This window comes from Triturus cristatus, chromosome 7 (genome assembly GCF_964204655.1).
Source record: "Triturus cristatus chromosome 7, aTriCri1.1, whole genome shotgun sequence".
Taxonomy (NCBI): domain Eukaryota; kingdom Metazoa; phylum Chordata; class Amphibia; order Caudata; family Salamandridae; genus Triturus; species Triturus cristatus.
Window position 1 is genome coordinate 1132394921 of NC_140590.1, and position 13420 is coordinate 1132408340.

At 43.9% G+C, this 13420-nt stretch overlaps 1 protein-coding gene across 1 annotated transcript in view; it reads left to right on the forward strand.

Moving 5' to 3' along the window:
- Positions 1-9828: 9828 nt before the first annotated feature.
- Positions 9829-13420, forward strand: part of FAF2 (Fas associated factor family member 2) — a 125839-nt gene continuing 122247 nt past the window's right edge. The window contains exon 1 of the mRNA XM_085618284.1: positions 9829-9986. Coding sequence (XP_085474410.1) covers positions 9924-9986 — 63 coding nt within the window. The 5' untranslated portion in view covers positions 9829-9923. The remainder of the gene's footprint in view (positions 9987-13420) is intronic.

Genomic DNA, 13420 nt, shown 5'->3' on the forward strand with positions numbered 1-13420 from the left:
ACCCCTTGCGCAGCCTGGACTGAACATATTCTGCCACCTCGGAAGAGGGACACCACTCCATTGACCTTGGATGAACAATTTCCTCTGGGTCGAAATCTAGAAGCGAGTCTTGCATTTCCGTTTCTGAGCTTGAGGAGTGGACTCATCCTGGGAGAGATCAGACTTAGAAGATAGAGGCGATGCATCATCTTGATGAGCTTCCAGACGAGATGTAGCTCTAGAGGGACCCTGAGGGTCACAGGCTCAATAGCCATGGTCCAGCAGAGTGTCCTTAGCTAATTTATCTAGGGCCTTTTTTGTGTGACCAGGACGGCTCAGTCATGTTAGAAGCAGATGAGTTGGACATCCTGGGATGTCTGTACTCATTTGTCGGAGTGCATAGCACTTCAAAGGCCTCCTAAATGGTTGCACAGTGACAGCCAAGGCTTTATTCACAGACTCCTGAATTGAGTTGTCAATAGCTTCCACTAACTGCTTGTCTAGAACATAATCATTTGGGTCTTCATAGTGGTCATATCCTTCATACTCCCCTTGATAAAATCCTGCCATGACAGGCAAGCACAATGCTTCAATAAGCAAAAAGTTGGAGGACAGCGAGGGGGAGGGCCTGCCCAGACAGGCTAGGAAGTACTACTTGACAAGTACTCTCAAAAACTCTCTGGCCAGGTATCAGTGGAGGGAGCAGCTTGTAACTCAAAGCTTATCACAACCCCAGAAGGGCATAACAGGAGATATGTCGGCAAGCACTGAGCTCCATATTCAATACTGTACCGAGTTGCGCTGCTTAAATACAGCATGCATGCTTTGGATGTCCATTATTGTCATAGAAAGAGGACTGTGTGCTCTGAAACAGAGCGCTGACACCTCCTCTATCTCCTCGCTCCCATTCCACGCCAGGTGTACAAGCAAGATGCCTGTCTCGCTGGAAAGCAGACAGGAAGCAATTCACCTATCTATAAATGCGAAAGCAAGCGATGCACAAAATCAAGCACCTGAATAAATAACATCATTATGATAACACTGCTGCGTTGGCCATTGAGATTGCGGGTCCATGGATCGCTCGCTCACCTAAGTGCTGCCACAGCGTGAAACCATACAAATCAATAAATATTCAAATAAAACACAATAAACAATACTATATGTGCAAACAAAATAAGTATCACAGTTAACTTGTCTTATGGCTGCTGGAGCAGAAAAGAAAGAGAAAGGACAATGGGGACAGCAGGTCTTATAGGCCTTTCCAGACCCTGATTGGTGGAAAGGGTGATGAACTCATAGGGCAGTTTATTGGAAAGGAAGTTTTTGCTGTGTTTTTTTTAACCATGATTGGCTGCTGTGCTTTCACAGTAATGTAAAAGAAGCATAATCTGAAGCCTCGAGTCCAGACATAGAATCATCTGTTGTGAAATAGCCACAGGATGGTCAGCATATCGCATTAATGAAAACATTAGAGTGCGCAGTCCACAAAATGGCCGTTCTAGTGAAGAAACATCAGCAAGGGTAAAAATGGCAGAGACGGAACACCGTTTTGGGCTACTGACCACTGGCTCATAAAACTAAGTAGGACAGAAAAGGTTCCAAGGACTTAGAACTCTCTTAAATTGCCCCTAACATAAAATCGCCTCATCTCGCTCGCCCCCAACACCCTTAGATTTTATAGCACGGCCCGGAGGCCAATATTATGCATAATACCTTTATTGCTCCCCAAACACAGCAGCAACAAATACTAGAATTTAGAATACACATAACTTCTAGAACGTTGAACATGCATATACTGACAGAACGAGCAGCCATCTTCCTCTTTTGATGCTGCTCAGACACAGATAAGTCACAATTTACTTTGGTTGACATAATTAGAAGAGTCATTGTTTAAGAAGGATTCTGTATTCATGTTTAAATGGGGAATGTTAGTATTAGACTATTTTAAAGGGTTTAAAGATAGTGTTAGTGTATTTAAATGGAATGAATCGTTTGTGGAAAATATGGAGTTTGAAATTCTTAAATGTATTATTTTAGGAAAGCGATCATTATAATATTATAAGATTTTTGTGAACTTCCTGTAACACGAGTTAAAGGTCATTTAATTGTGGCTTTAATGTATCGGAAAAGTTTACCGTTGGATTTGGCAGTTGATTGATGCACGTGTGGGGCGAGGCACGGAGATGCAGAGGCATGGCTCGAGCTTCAATGTCTATGACGAGGGAAGGAAGTTAGCTTGAGCGCGTTCGGTTGTGACGTGCTGGTTTTGGGACTAATTTTGACACAAAAAGGACGCCGTACGCATGCAACGTGCGGTGGCCATTTTGTATAAACGGGAAAGAGTGAAGGATTTTTTGTCGGCCATATTTTGGGGTTAACACGGAGTCTGACAGAACGCAAGAAAGTTTCTGTCAGACTTCGGTTAACAGTTCAGGTGCAGGTCGAGTTTATTTACGTGAGGAGAGAGGTTTGGCAGCTTATCAATAGAGGAGAGTTTGTGATAAGTTGCCAGCGTTTGGTGAGGAAGAATTTTTGATATTAAAAAGGAAGTTTTAGGCTGAGCGGTGGTCAGATTGTTTAGGAGATTTTTTAGTTTGAAAGTTATTTGAAAGGTTTGGTTTTGGAGGCACAATTTATTTCTGTTAAAAAAAATGGAAGGTGCAGAGGGAAGTTTTGAGGAAAGAATGAAGATCTACAGGGAAAAAATGTTTGGAGAGATGTCTGCGTCTCTTGATAAAACAACTGAAAATAGTTTAGAAAAAATGTTGCAAAGAAGACAAAGATCTGGCGAAGATGAGAACTTCTGGACCACTGAGAAGATGGATGTGGTTACAGGAGGGACTAGCCAGGGCAAGAAAAAAACTCAGAAGAGAATGTATGTTGATACAGTAAGGAGGGGAAAAGAACGAAAGGTTCTGAAAGGGTACGCTATAAAGGCGAAAGAGAGCGCAATAAAGGCGCATAAAGTAAAACACACAACGGTGGCTTGTGATTCAAGTTCGTCTAGTGGTGATGTTGAACTTACTTGTAGCTCAAGTATAGAAGATTCGGATGTGGAGGAGGTTCCACTAAAGAGAAGAAAGGTGAGAGAGAGGGAGATTAAAATAGAGGAAAATGACATTGTAGATCCACAAGGGGAAGAGATGTTTGATCCTCTTTTGATACAACATCCACTCTCTCCGCAATGGGCTCCTGTGGAGCATGTAGGCAAATACGTTAGGTATTGGATTAGAATGGAAATACCAAAGGATGTGAGGACTAGGTTGAGGAGCGAATGTCCTAGGCCAAGTCTGGATAGTAAGGTTGCTTATACACCTGAGCTGGACCAGAAAATGATGGCATTTATAAACAAAAGAGGGAAAGACCCTAGAAGAGGTCTTGAAAAAGGATTGAACGAATGTCAGGATAGACTTCTGGATGTATTGGGGCCACTGACAAAAATATTTGACATGTGTGAAGAGGCGCATTCCAATAATACGGGAATTGATGTGGCAGAAATGCGTCAATGGCTCCAGAGGGCTATATGCCTTCTTGGTAATTCAAACACTGCGCTATGCATTGAAAGAAGGAAAAGTATTCTTTTCAAAATAGATCCGAAGTTGGCAGATCTTGCAAGTAGGGAGCCAGGGGAACGTAGTGATGGATTACTTTTTGGTGACGATTTTGTAAAAGATATGTCCAGATACGTGGGTACTTTTAGCTCACTAGAAAAGGCGCAAAAAGATATGAGGAGAGTTTTTGGCGTGGCCGGGCGAATGCAGGGTCGATTCCCCAGCTGTGGGCATGGTGTTTCTAGAGGAAACTTTGGAAGAGGTTACAGACCCTATGAAACCGGTTTTGGTTCAAATTTCAATGGTTTGAGATGAGGGCAGGGAAGTTTTTTCCCACAAAGGCAACGATGCAGAGCGAGAGGCATGCGATCGGAGAGGCGGTCAAGGGGCGCCTCAGGTAAGCTGTTTTCGAGACCCTATTTCTATCCAAATAAAGTTGGGCGGCAGACTAGCCCATTTTGTTTCGAGATGGAAAAAAAATACGCAGGATCCCTGGGTTTTGGAAATGGTGTCAGGTTACAAAATAGATTTTTTACAGACTCCAGTGCAAGAGAAGCCTCCGAATATTCTGAGGTTCTCAGAGGAGATGGAGGACATGGTAACAAGGGAAATAGAGGCATTGGAGGCAGAAGGGGCAATAGAACCGGCAAGAAAAGTGAAAGGAGGTTTCATAAGCAATGTATTTTTAGTGGAAAAGAAGGAAAAAGGTATGCGGCCGGTAATCAATCTGAGGGAATTGAACGATTGGGTTTCTTACAATCATTTCAAGATGGAGGGCATCCATATGTTGAGGGATCTGTTAACGAAAGGGGATTGGTTGACAAGATTGGATTTGAAGGATGCATATCTGACTATTCCGATGTGCGAAGATCAAAGAGATTTTCTTCAGTTCAGGTGGAAAGGAAGGTTTTGGAGGTTCAGGAGTCTCCCATTTGGTTTGACTTCAGCACCATGGTGCTTTACAAAAGTGATGAGGCCGGTGGCAGCATGGTTGAGGTCAAGGGGGATACGCTTGATTGTCTATCTGGACGATGTGTTAATCATGGCGGAAGAGAAGGAATTAGCAAGGGAAGAAACAGAGTTTGCTGTGAGGGTTCTGGAGGATTTAGGTTTTGTGGTGAACAAAGAGAAATCATGTGTGGAGCCTCAGCAGGAGATTCAGTTTTTAGGTTTTCAGATACAGACGTTGGAATGTGTGTTGAAATTGCCTATGGAGAAGGTGAGGAAAATCAGGAAGGAGGTGAAAAGAGTGAGGAATGCAAAATGTATAACATTGAGACAATGAGCTTGGTTACTGGGTCTGTTATCTGCGTCGATTCAGGTGATCTTTCCAGCTCCTCTTCATTACAGAGTGTTGCCGAGGTTGAATGGTTATCATTTGAGAAGAGGGGCGAAGTATTCACAGAAGGTGATGTTGAATTAGGAATCAAAAGAAGAGTTGAATTGGTGGTTGATGAGTCTGGAAGCGTGGAATGGAAGGGCGATATTTGGAGAGGTACCAGAAATAGAAATAGAATCGGATGCGAGTTTACACGGATGGGGAGCACGGTGTGGCATGGTGTCAACAGGGGGACAATGGTCAAAAGAGGGGAGTGTGATGCATATAAATTGCCTGGAGCTTCTGGCGGGATCCTTTGCAGTAAAGAGCTTCCTGAAGGATCAGGTGAAATGTTGTGTCCTGTTGAAAATGGACAACTTGTCAGCAGTGAGATATGTGAACAAGTTGGGGGGCCCAAGATCGAGGGGTTTAGCGGATTTGGCAAAGGAATTTTGGAAGTTTTGCTTAGAGAAGGAGATTATGGTTCAGGCTCAGTATATTTCGGGGTTGAGCAACGTAGAAGCGGATTGGTATTCAAGGTACTTCAGGGATGTGAGCAACTGGAGATTGAACAGAGAGGTTTTTATGAGGTTACAGCAGAGATGGGGTCCACTGCGAGTGGATCTCTTTGCGGACAGACTGAATTGTCAGCTGAAGGATTTTTACAGTTGGAGACCAGATCCAGAGGCGATAGATGCTTTTCTTCAGGATTGGAAAATAGGAAGAAATTATGCTTTTCCTCCTTTCTCGTTGATTCAGAGGGCGTTGATGAAAGTCAGGAGGGAGAAGGCAGAGTTGGTCATGATAACGCCTTTCTGGAGAGCTCAGGTGTGGTTTACGGATATGATGAGTCTGGTAGTGGAGAATCCAGTGTTGTTGCTGAGTTTAAGAGAGATAATTCTGGATCCAGAGGGAAATGTTCACACTTTTGTCGTGTCAGGTCAGTTAAGGTTGGTGGCATGGCTGATTTCAGGAGAGTATGGCAGGTGCATGGATTCTCAAAAGAGGCTGAGGATCTTATCGCAGAATCATGGTCTAAGGGAACAACCAAGGTTTATAGATCAGCTTGGAGAAGATGGTCTGGTTGGTGTGTTTAGAGGAATTGGATTCCGTATCAGCACCTGTAGTGGAGGTGGTAAATTATTTATCTGAGTTGTTTAAGAGTGGTTTGGCATACAATACTGTGAACATAAGCAGATCTGCAATTTCAGCAGGTCATGTTTTGGTGAATGGTCTGCCAGTGGGGCAAATGTGTTGGTTAAAAGGTTGATTAAGAGCGTTAGAGTGGCTTTGCCTCCAAAGGCTAAGTATGGTGTGCTTTGGGATGTATCAGTGGTTCTGAAGGAAGTGGAAAGTTGGGGTGTTAATACATTTTTGGAGCTTAAGTTTTTGTCATGGAAGTTGGCTATGCTTCTCTGTTTAGTTTCTTTTAGAAGAGTTTCTGATATTAGGGCTTTAGAGGTGGATTCAAGGTGTTATCAGCCAGAGGGTGTGTGCTTTGAGTTAAGGAAAAGGACAAAGACTATGTCTAGGACAATTTTTTATCCTCTTTTGGAGGGGCATGATAATTTGTGCGTGGTTCGTTGTCTTAGAGAATATGAAAAAAGGACTGTTGGTTTGAGGCAAGGAGGTTGTTCTCAACTTTTGATTTCTTATAGGAAGCCTTTTTTTATTTTATAGAAATCTGTTCTTATTTTCCATATAACAAACAAGGTGAGGCCCACAACCCTGCAATGGGGCGGCCGCGTTGTTCAATAGAGCCTCAAGGGGTGTAAGGGAGGCGTACCGAAGCAATTGAGACACAGCATGTCGCCTACAACCTTTGTTGGGTCGGCTGCGTGATATTCAAAGCAGAGCAATTAAATACAATTGTGGGTGAGAGTCAAGACCCATAATGAACAAACTTGGTATCAAAGCAGAGAGAGGAACAAAAAGTGTAGGTAAGAGGCCTACAGAAAGAAGGTAGTGACGAGCAAAAAGATGAATAGTTAGGAGAAGAAAGGGAATTAGGGGTAAAAGAGGTCCCTGCATCGGTGACGCTACGTGGCTGCTACCATATGGGGGTGTGTGAAGGCGGGCGGGGGGAGAGCCAGAGGAGCCAGTGTTATATGGTAGTGAGACCAGGGGTCGGCATGCGCGTTATGCAGAGCTATGAGCAGGGCTAAGTTGAGTGCGTAAGTAATCTGCCAGGGTCAGTCGGGAGTACAGCGTCTTCAAATAGGAGTAGGACTCTGAGTTTCGAGGGTAGGAAACGTGCATGTTCAATTTTGCAAAGATATGTGACTAGTGGTTTCCAGATTGTGGTGAAGCGGGTGTTGAGTGACTGCAGTCGTGCTGTGAAGAGTTCCATAGTCACTACATGCCATAGGCGCGTAAACCAGGCAGCAGTTGGAGGGGCCTCAGCTTTCTTCCAATATAGAGCTATGAGCTGCTTAGCAGCCCCGAGCATGTGAAGAGCTATGTACCAATCACTACGAGTAAGTGCTTTTAAGTTGTCGGGCTTAAGGCCTAGAAGGACAGTGGCTGTGGCTTCAGGCAGAGGGAAACCCAGTACCTCCTTAATGTGACTAAGAACTTCTTTCCAGAACAGGGTCAGGAGAGGACATGCCCACCAAATGTGAATGATATCCCCAGAAGCATTTGAACACCTCCAGCACAATGGGGAGGATGCGGGGAACATCCTGTGGAGGCGAGTAGGCATGTAGTACCACTGCGTCATGATCTTGTACGCAGTTTCTCTTTGTGATATACTGCGATAGACCTTTGGTGTGTCTCGCCAGAGGGGACTCCACTGCGCAGGCGTGATTTCAGTGGGGGACGTTAATTGCCATTGATGCTGATATGGGTGAGTGGTTACTAGCGGGGGGTGCTGCAGTATCTGGTACGTCCGGAAGATAAGGCCCTTTGACTCGTCGAAGGACCGAACCTATCGCTCGAAGGGAGTGAATGGGCGGTTGGCCGCGCACTGCATCTCTGGCGTGGACAGCCAATGTCGCAGCTGTGCATTCTGGAACCCTGCTTCCGCCGGGAGCTGGAGTCCCTCTCTGCATTGCCCAAACGTTTTGAACTTACCCCCTTCGTATAGATCACTGATCGTTCGGCATCCACCATAGGAAGCCTTTTAAGGCTGTGTCAACTCCTACGCTGGCAAGGTGGGTGAGAGAGGTGATGTTAAAGGCAGGTGTGGATGTGAGTGTTTTGGGGGCACATTCTGTTAGAGGGGCTGTGGCAAGCAAAGCTTTTATGAGAGGTTTTAGTTTAGGTGGGATTATGAAAGCGGCAGATTGGCCTAATGCCTCAACGTTTAAGAGATTTTATTTTAAACCTGTGGAGAATGTGTTGGATAGAGTTTTGGATGAACTTTGAACATGCATTATATTGGACTCCGGGCTTTGCTATAAAATGCAGATTTTCCACAGTTTTAATGGGTAGAAAATCATGATTTTAATAAGGGCACAGGGGCTAATATTATCCCTACTCTGTTCCCGCCAAGTTTATTAATTGTTTGTTTTTTACTATGCAGGATAAAGAAGAATCGTTTGTTTGGTGCAGTTTTTGGAAGATTCAGAATCGATTGGAGTTTGAGTGATGGATCTTTGTTTTTATTGGGACTCGTTTTTTTTGCAGCACCTAAAAGAGGAAGATGGCTGCTCGTTCTGTCAGTATATGCATGTTCAACTTTCTAGAAGTTATGTGTATTCAAAATTCTAGTATTTGTTGCTGCTGTGTTTGGGGAGCATTAAAGGTATTATGCATAATATTTGCCTCCGTGCCCTTAATAAAATCATGATTTTCTACCCATTAAAACTGTGGAAAATCTGCATTTTGAGCCAAACTTCCACATTAAAACAGATGAATAGAATTTGTGCCAATTCATACAGAAACAAACTCATAAAAAGTGCAAAGTGCCTTTGACCTGCAGTTTGCATGCAGCTCCTTGATGCTGCTTTATAGATGCTGTTCTGGTGTAGAAAGAATGCACCTTATGAACTGTAACACACTGATCTCAGTGCCAAAAGCAGTAGCCCACTTACCTATCTACCTAAAATACAAATCTGCGATCTGCATTTTGCACGATTTGCTTTGCAGCAGGCACATTAACGCATTTTGCACAATTTGCGTTGCAGCAGGCACATTAACGCTTTATGCTACTTTAAGAGTCAAAACTGTGACTGTACAAAACACAGAACTGCATCAACCACCTGATATATCTTAAAATTGCTTGCCACATAAAGATATCTCCAGCATGTGTTTTTACCCTGTAAGATATTTTAAAATGTAGTTTCTTAATAATCAATTAAGTAAGCTAGAACAGGTTTACTGCTTCATTTGTCCGTGTTGCCAATCACATTATTTTACGACGATGGGCATCACACTAGATATCGCGTGACTCAACGCTCGCTCGAACTCTATGCGTAGACCGTGCGTACTGTTTCACCACTGTGCCCACGTAAAATGTTCCTGCAGGGCTATTTCCTGATTTAAATTTTACGACAGCACGCTTTGAGACAATTTCGCGAAGCCATGCATTGTTTTGTAACATTCCAAAAATAAATAAATAATCACTAAAGTAAAATTCTAAAGCAGTAAGCTTCGTCACATCACTTAATAGATTCGAATATATGTTCAGGTCCACACCTTGAACTTCAAAGATGCTCGAACCAGAAAGATTTTAATACCACTGTTGCATTTGCCTTTGTCATCGTAACACGTAAACGTAACAGCCATCTTGATTTGGGAAACTTGTCGTGTATAGGGAAAGATTTATACCATAAAGGAGGCTCCGCCCTATTTAAGATGACGTCAGTGAGCTTTTTTTTTTTTACGTCTGATACAAATCTTATATTGGGACCATGACTGCGCCCCATCTATGATCACAATTAGGACCGGTAGAAACATTAATTGGTTATCGATATGTGCGTGTACATGTTTGTTCTACTGTCCAATTCAGTTTAAGGAAAAGGATGTGGCCGGGTGGCCGTAGCTGTTAATAATTCACCCGGAAGCGGAAAACATACTGTCTTGGTCAGCCGAAGCAACTTCCGGTGGCTGAGTGACGGGTTAGCCGAAGGAAGATGGCTGCGCCGGAGGAGCTGGATCTGACCCAAGAACAGACCGAGCGGCTTTTGCAGTTCCAGGTAAGGCGACTGGCGTTTATAGGCGGGTGAGTTTTAGAGAAGAAGGGTAGATTTGAAAATTGTTAAGTGTTGAAGAAGAGTCTTACAGTGACGGGATAGAGATGGACTCTCAATGACAGGATAAAGACTGGGCTCCCACAGTCCTAGGCTTCTTCCTTTTGAACCAAGGGTTGTCCTCTCAGAAAGAGAGAGCTCACAGGATGAGGGACAGGCTGCTTTCAAGAGGGTGGTGGCTGCTATGTCCTATTTCAGGATCTCTTTCGCTTAGGAGGTGTCGTGTTCTGATGGTGCTGTTCTTTCTCTTCGATTGGCAGTTCTGCCAAAGGGAATCGGTTGGCGATACTGTTTAAGAAAATACGACGCCTAGGCCAAGCGGGCTTTTAAAAAAGACGATGGGACACTCTCTACTGCTGCTTTGAGGCGGATGACGGAGAAGAGGGCCCAGTTTTGAAATTGAGCGACTTTAATAAATGTGTCGGGATCTATTTCCCTGGATAATCAGGTGTGTTTCTTTCTCTGAGGATAAGACGAGCAGGGGGGTCACTCTATGAGATTACGGTGAGCCTGGCCTGTCTGCGGACGCTGTATCTTAAATATTTAAGGATGGCAGCTTTGCTCTTAGATGTGTTCTCTGTGCTAGCCTCCTTTCTGTAAGCGGTCTAGCATAGCCCAGGATAGAGACATGGCGAAGGTACTCTTCGCTTTTCTTGGTCACAATGAGTCTTAATTACATGTAACAAATTAACTTGTACTTTATATATAACTTTACAGTTATTTTGTAGTTTTAAAGGCTATACATAACGGGGGTTACTATTACTCGGCTTATGTAGTACATGCTTTAAACGCACCAGAAGGTGTAGGGCTTATTCACATTATTCGGAATTCGAACTCGTGACCTACATATAATGTCATGCTTCAGCGACGAATATTCTACTCTCTGAGCCAACAAGAGAACTTTTGGTACCCTTACTCTTTATTCCCATTTCTAACTTGTCTACTTTACAGTGTATTTAACAGTTGAGAATAGGTTGCACAGGAATCCCAGCAACCCAAAATCTGCCATCAGAATTGAATATGGGTGGAACAGGACTCTGCTTTGTTGCACTCAACAATAGGGTTCAATCACTTAGTTTTTTTCGTAAACAAACTCATACCATTTGCGGGCCATTACCCCAAATTGTACATGGGAATACTTTTCATAAGAAAGACATTGCTCTTTCTATACCTGTGTTCAAATTGTTGTAATTTGTATCCTCTTCATTGCGAACTTTAACCTAAACTGGTTCCCAGAAGCCGGCATATTCTAGCAAGCAGGAATTCATATGTGGATTGGTGGTAAATTGGGGTCCAGGGCTGCTTACAGATATTCCATCATGCTACATCTTCTTATGTTGGTTGAAGGCATATTCATTCTCAAGTGACGTTTTAGACACTGTAATTTGATTGATGGCCTTGTGCACTTTCATCCCCTCAGGAGCTAGCCCATATCTTACTGTTGGGTAGTAATCATATTTCTTGAATTGTAGAGCAGATGCAAAGTAATTAATAGCCTTTTCCAGCAAGCAAAATATATGTGTAATAATAGCGTGTTGTTGTAGTAGCTTCCTCTGCTACCGCAGACTTCAGGCATTAATGCTGTGAATCGGGTGCTTCTTGCGAGCCCTACGTATATTCACGCTTTTTGAGTTGATTAGCTTTGCTTCTGTGAGAAAACTACTTGTTAGTTGTGTGCAGCGAATTTTTTATGTAGAATAATAAGTTGATATGTTGTAATGTCATTGATGAATGAATCTATTGTGCAGTACAGATACGATCCTGGTTTAGGTAGCTCGGCGGCTGATTGTACATTCGGCCAGTGATTGGTGCAAAGTATTCTACATCCAATGGCATTTTGCATAGTGGTGTTCATTACATTACAGATGCTATCTATTGACTGTGCTTTCCTTCAAAAACGTAGTTGGGCTGTTCATCGAAAATAATCATTGGCACCATTAGATTTGGCTTTGTATGCAACGTAAGCACGGATGTGTTCAACATCATAGCACATAATCAGACTTGTTGTATATATTCAGACTAAAGCATCTACAGGGATCTCTTTTTACTAAGTTCGGTTGAAGTACCAGTGTCAATGCTTACAGACTGACAAATATGCAGGCCTCAGTAGACACAACAGTAATCCCCCCCCCCCCCCCCCCCCCCCCATACATCAACATTTTGCAAGGTGCTGTGAAGCATCAGGTGATGTTTCTTCTTGCGGGTGCCTTGGTGGGTAACGCCAGACCTTTTAGGGGATTAGAGCTGCAAGGCCATGCACCTTAAATAAGCACTGGGATGTGTTACAGGAAGGTCCTGACGTATTGATGTGTCCCATGTCATCTATGTCCTCTTAAGTTAGTTTTGTGTTTGCTCAGCAGCCTTTAGCATACTGGGATTTGTAACTCTACATTCATAATGATCACATCATAACTGCATGTGGCAGAATGGCCATTTTCTTTAGTTAAAGAGCCAGAACTAGTGAAAGTACCCAACAAAACACGAGCCACTTGAAAGCTGTAAACCTAGAGGGGAAAAAACATTGCAATACATTATCCGGCTTTTCAGTGTTTACAACTTGACATGTTTAGGTCTCGGCTCGAAGGCTGCGCTTGCGCAGTCTCGATCCGAGATTTAATGACTTGGAGAAGAGGGGCTTGAACCCGCCCCTCTTCTCCCCTGTTCTCCATTGGCTGGCCTCTTCAATGCTGGCCAGCCATTGGAGAAGAGGTCCCGTCACTCCGATCAGGCCCCGTCCTTTTCGGATCGGGGCGTGTTTTTTGCAGAAAGTCTAATTATCTCCTCCAGCCAATGGCAAGAGGAGATAACAGCAAAACACGCCCCTGAATCCGAAAGCGCCGCTGCCTTTCTCCGAGGCATTTCTGCTTCGCCTCGGAGAAAGGCAGTGGTGTCCCAGCGTCCGGACGCATTTGTCTCTTCATCCTCCTGGGTGGGGTCGGGGTATTTATTTTTCTGGATGTTTTAGAGCATTGCACTGTTACCTTTGGGTTTGTTATAGCGCGCTAGCCTGCTAGGCAGGCATTGAAGTTAAAAATACTGCAACTGAGCCAGAGTTGCACAATGGCGTCACATGCTCCCTGATAAAGACGTGCCTTCTTTATTACGAAATAAGATCCATGTTTTTAGGGATAAAACCCAGGATCAGCTGGTGCAATGACATTAATAAAGTCTGTGGTCAAGCAGAGTCATCAAATAGGGTTAAATGGAAGGAAGCCTTGGTGTGAATGATTACCCATGAGTTGGTGAAGCCTTCACCTCCCTCCACCTGCCACCCCTCCACCCCCCCAAACCGCCCTCGGAGGTGCCCTGTGTCCAGCTCCGTGGGTTAAAAGGTCATTAGCTCTTCAGGGTGTGTTATTTGTACGGTCAGAGCAGGAGAG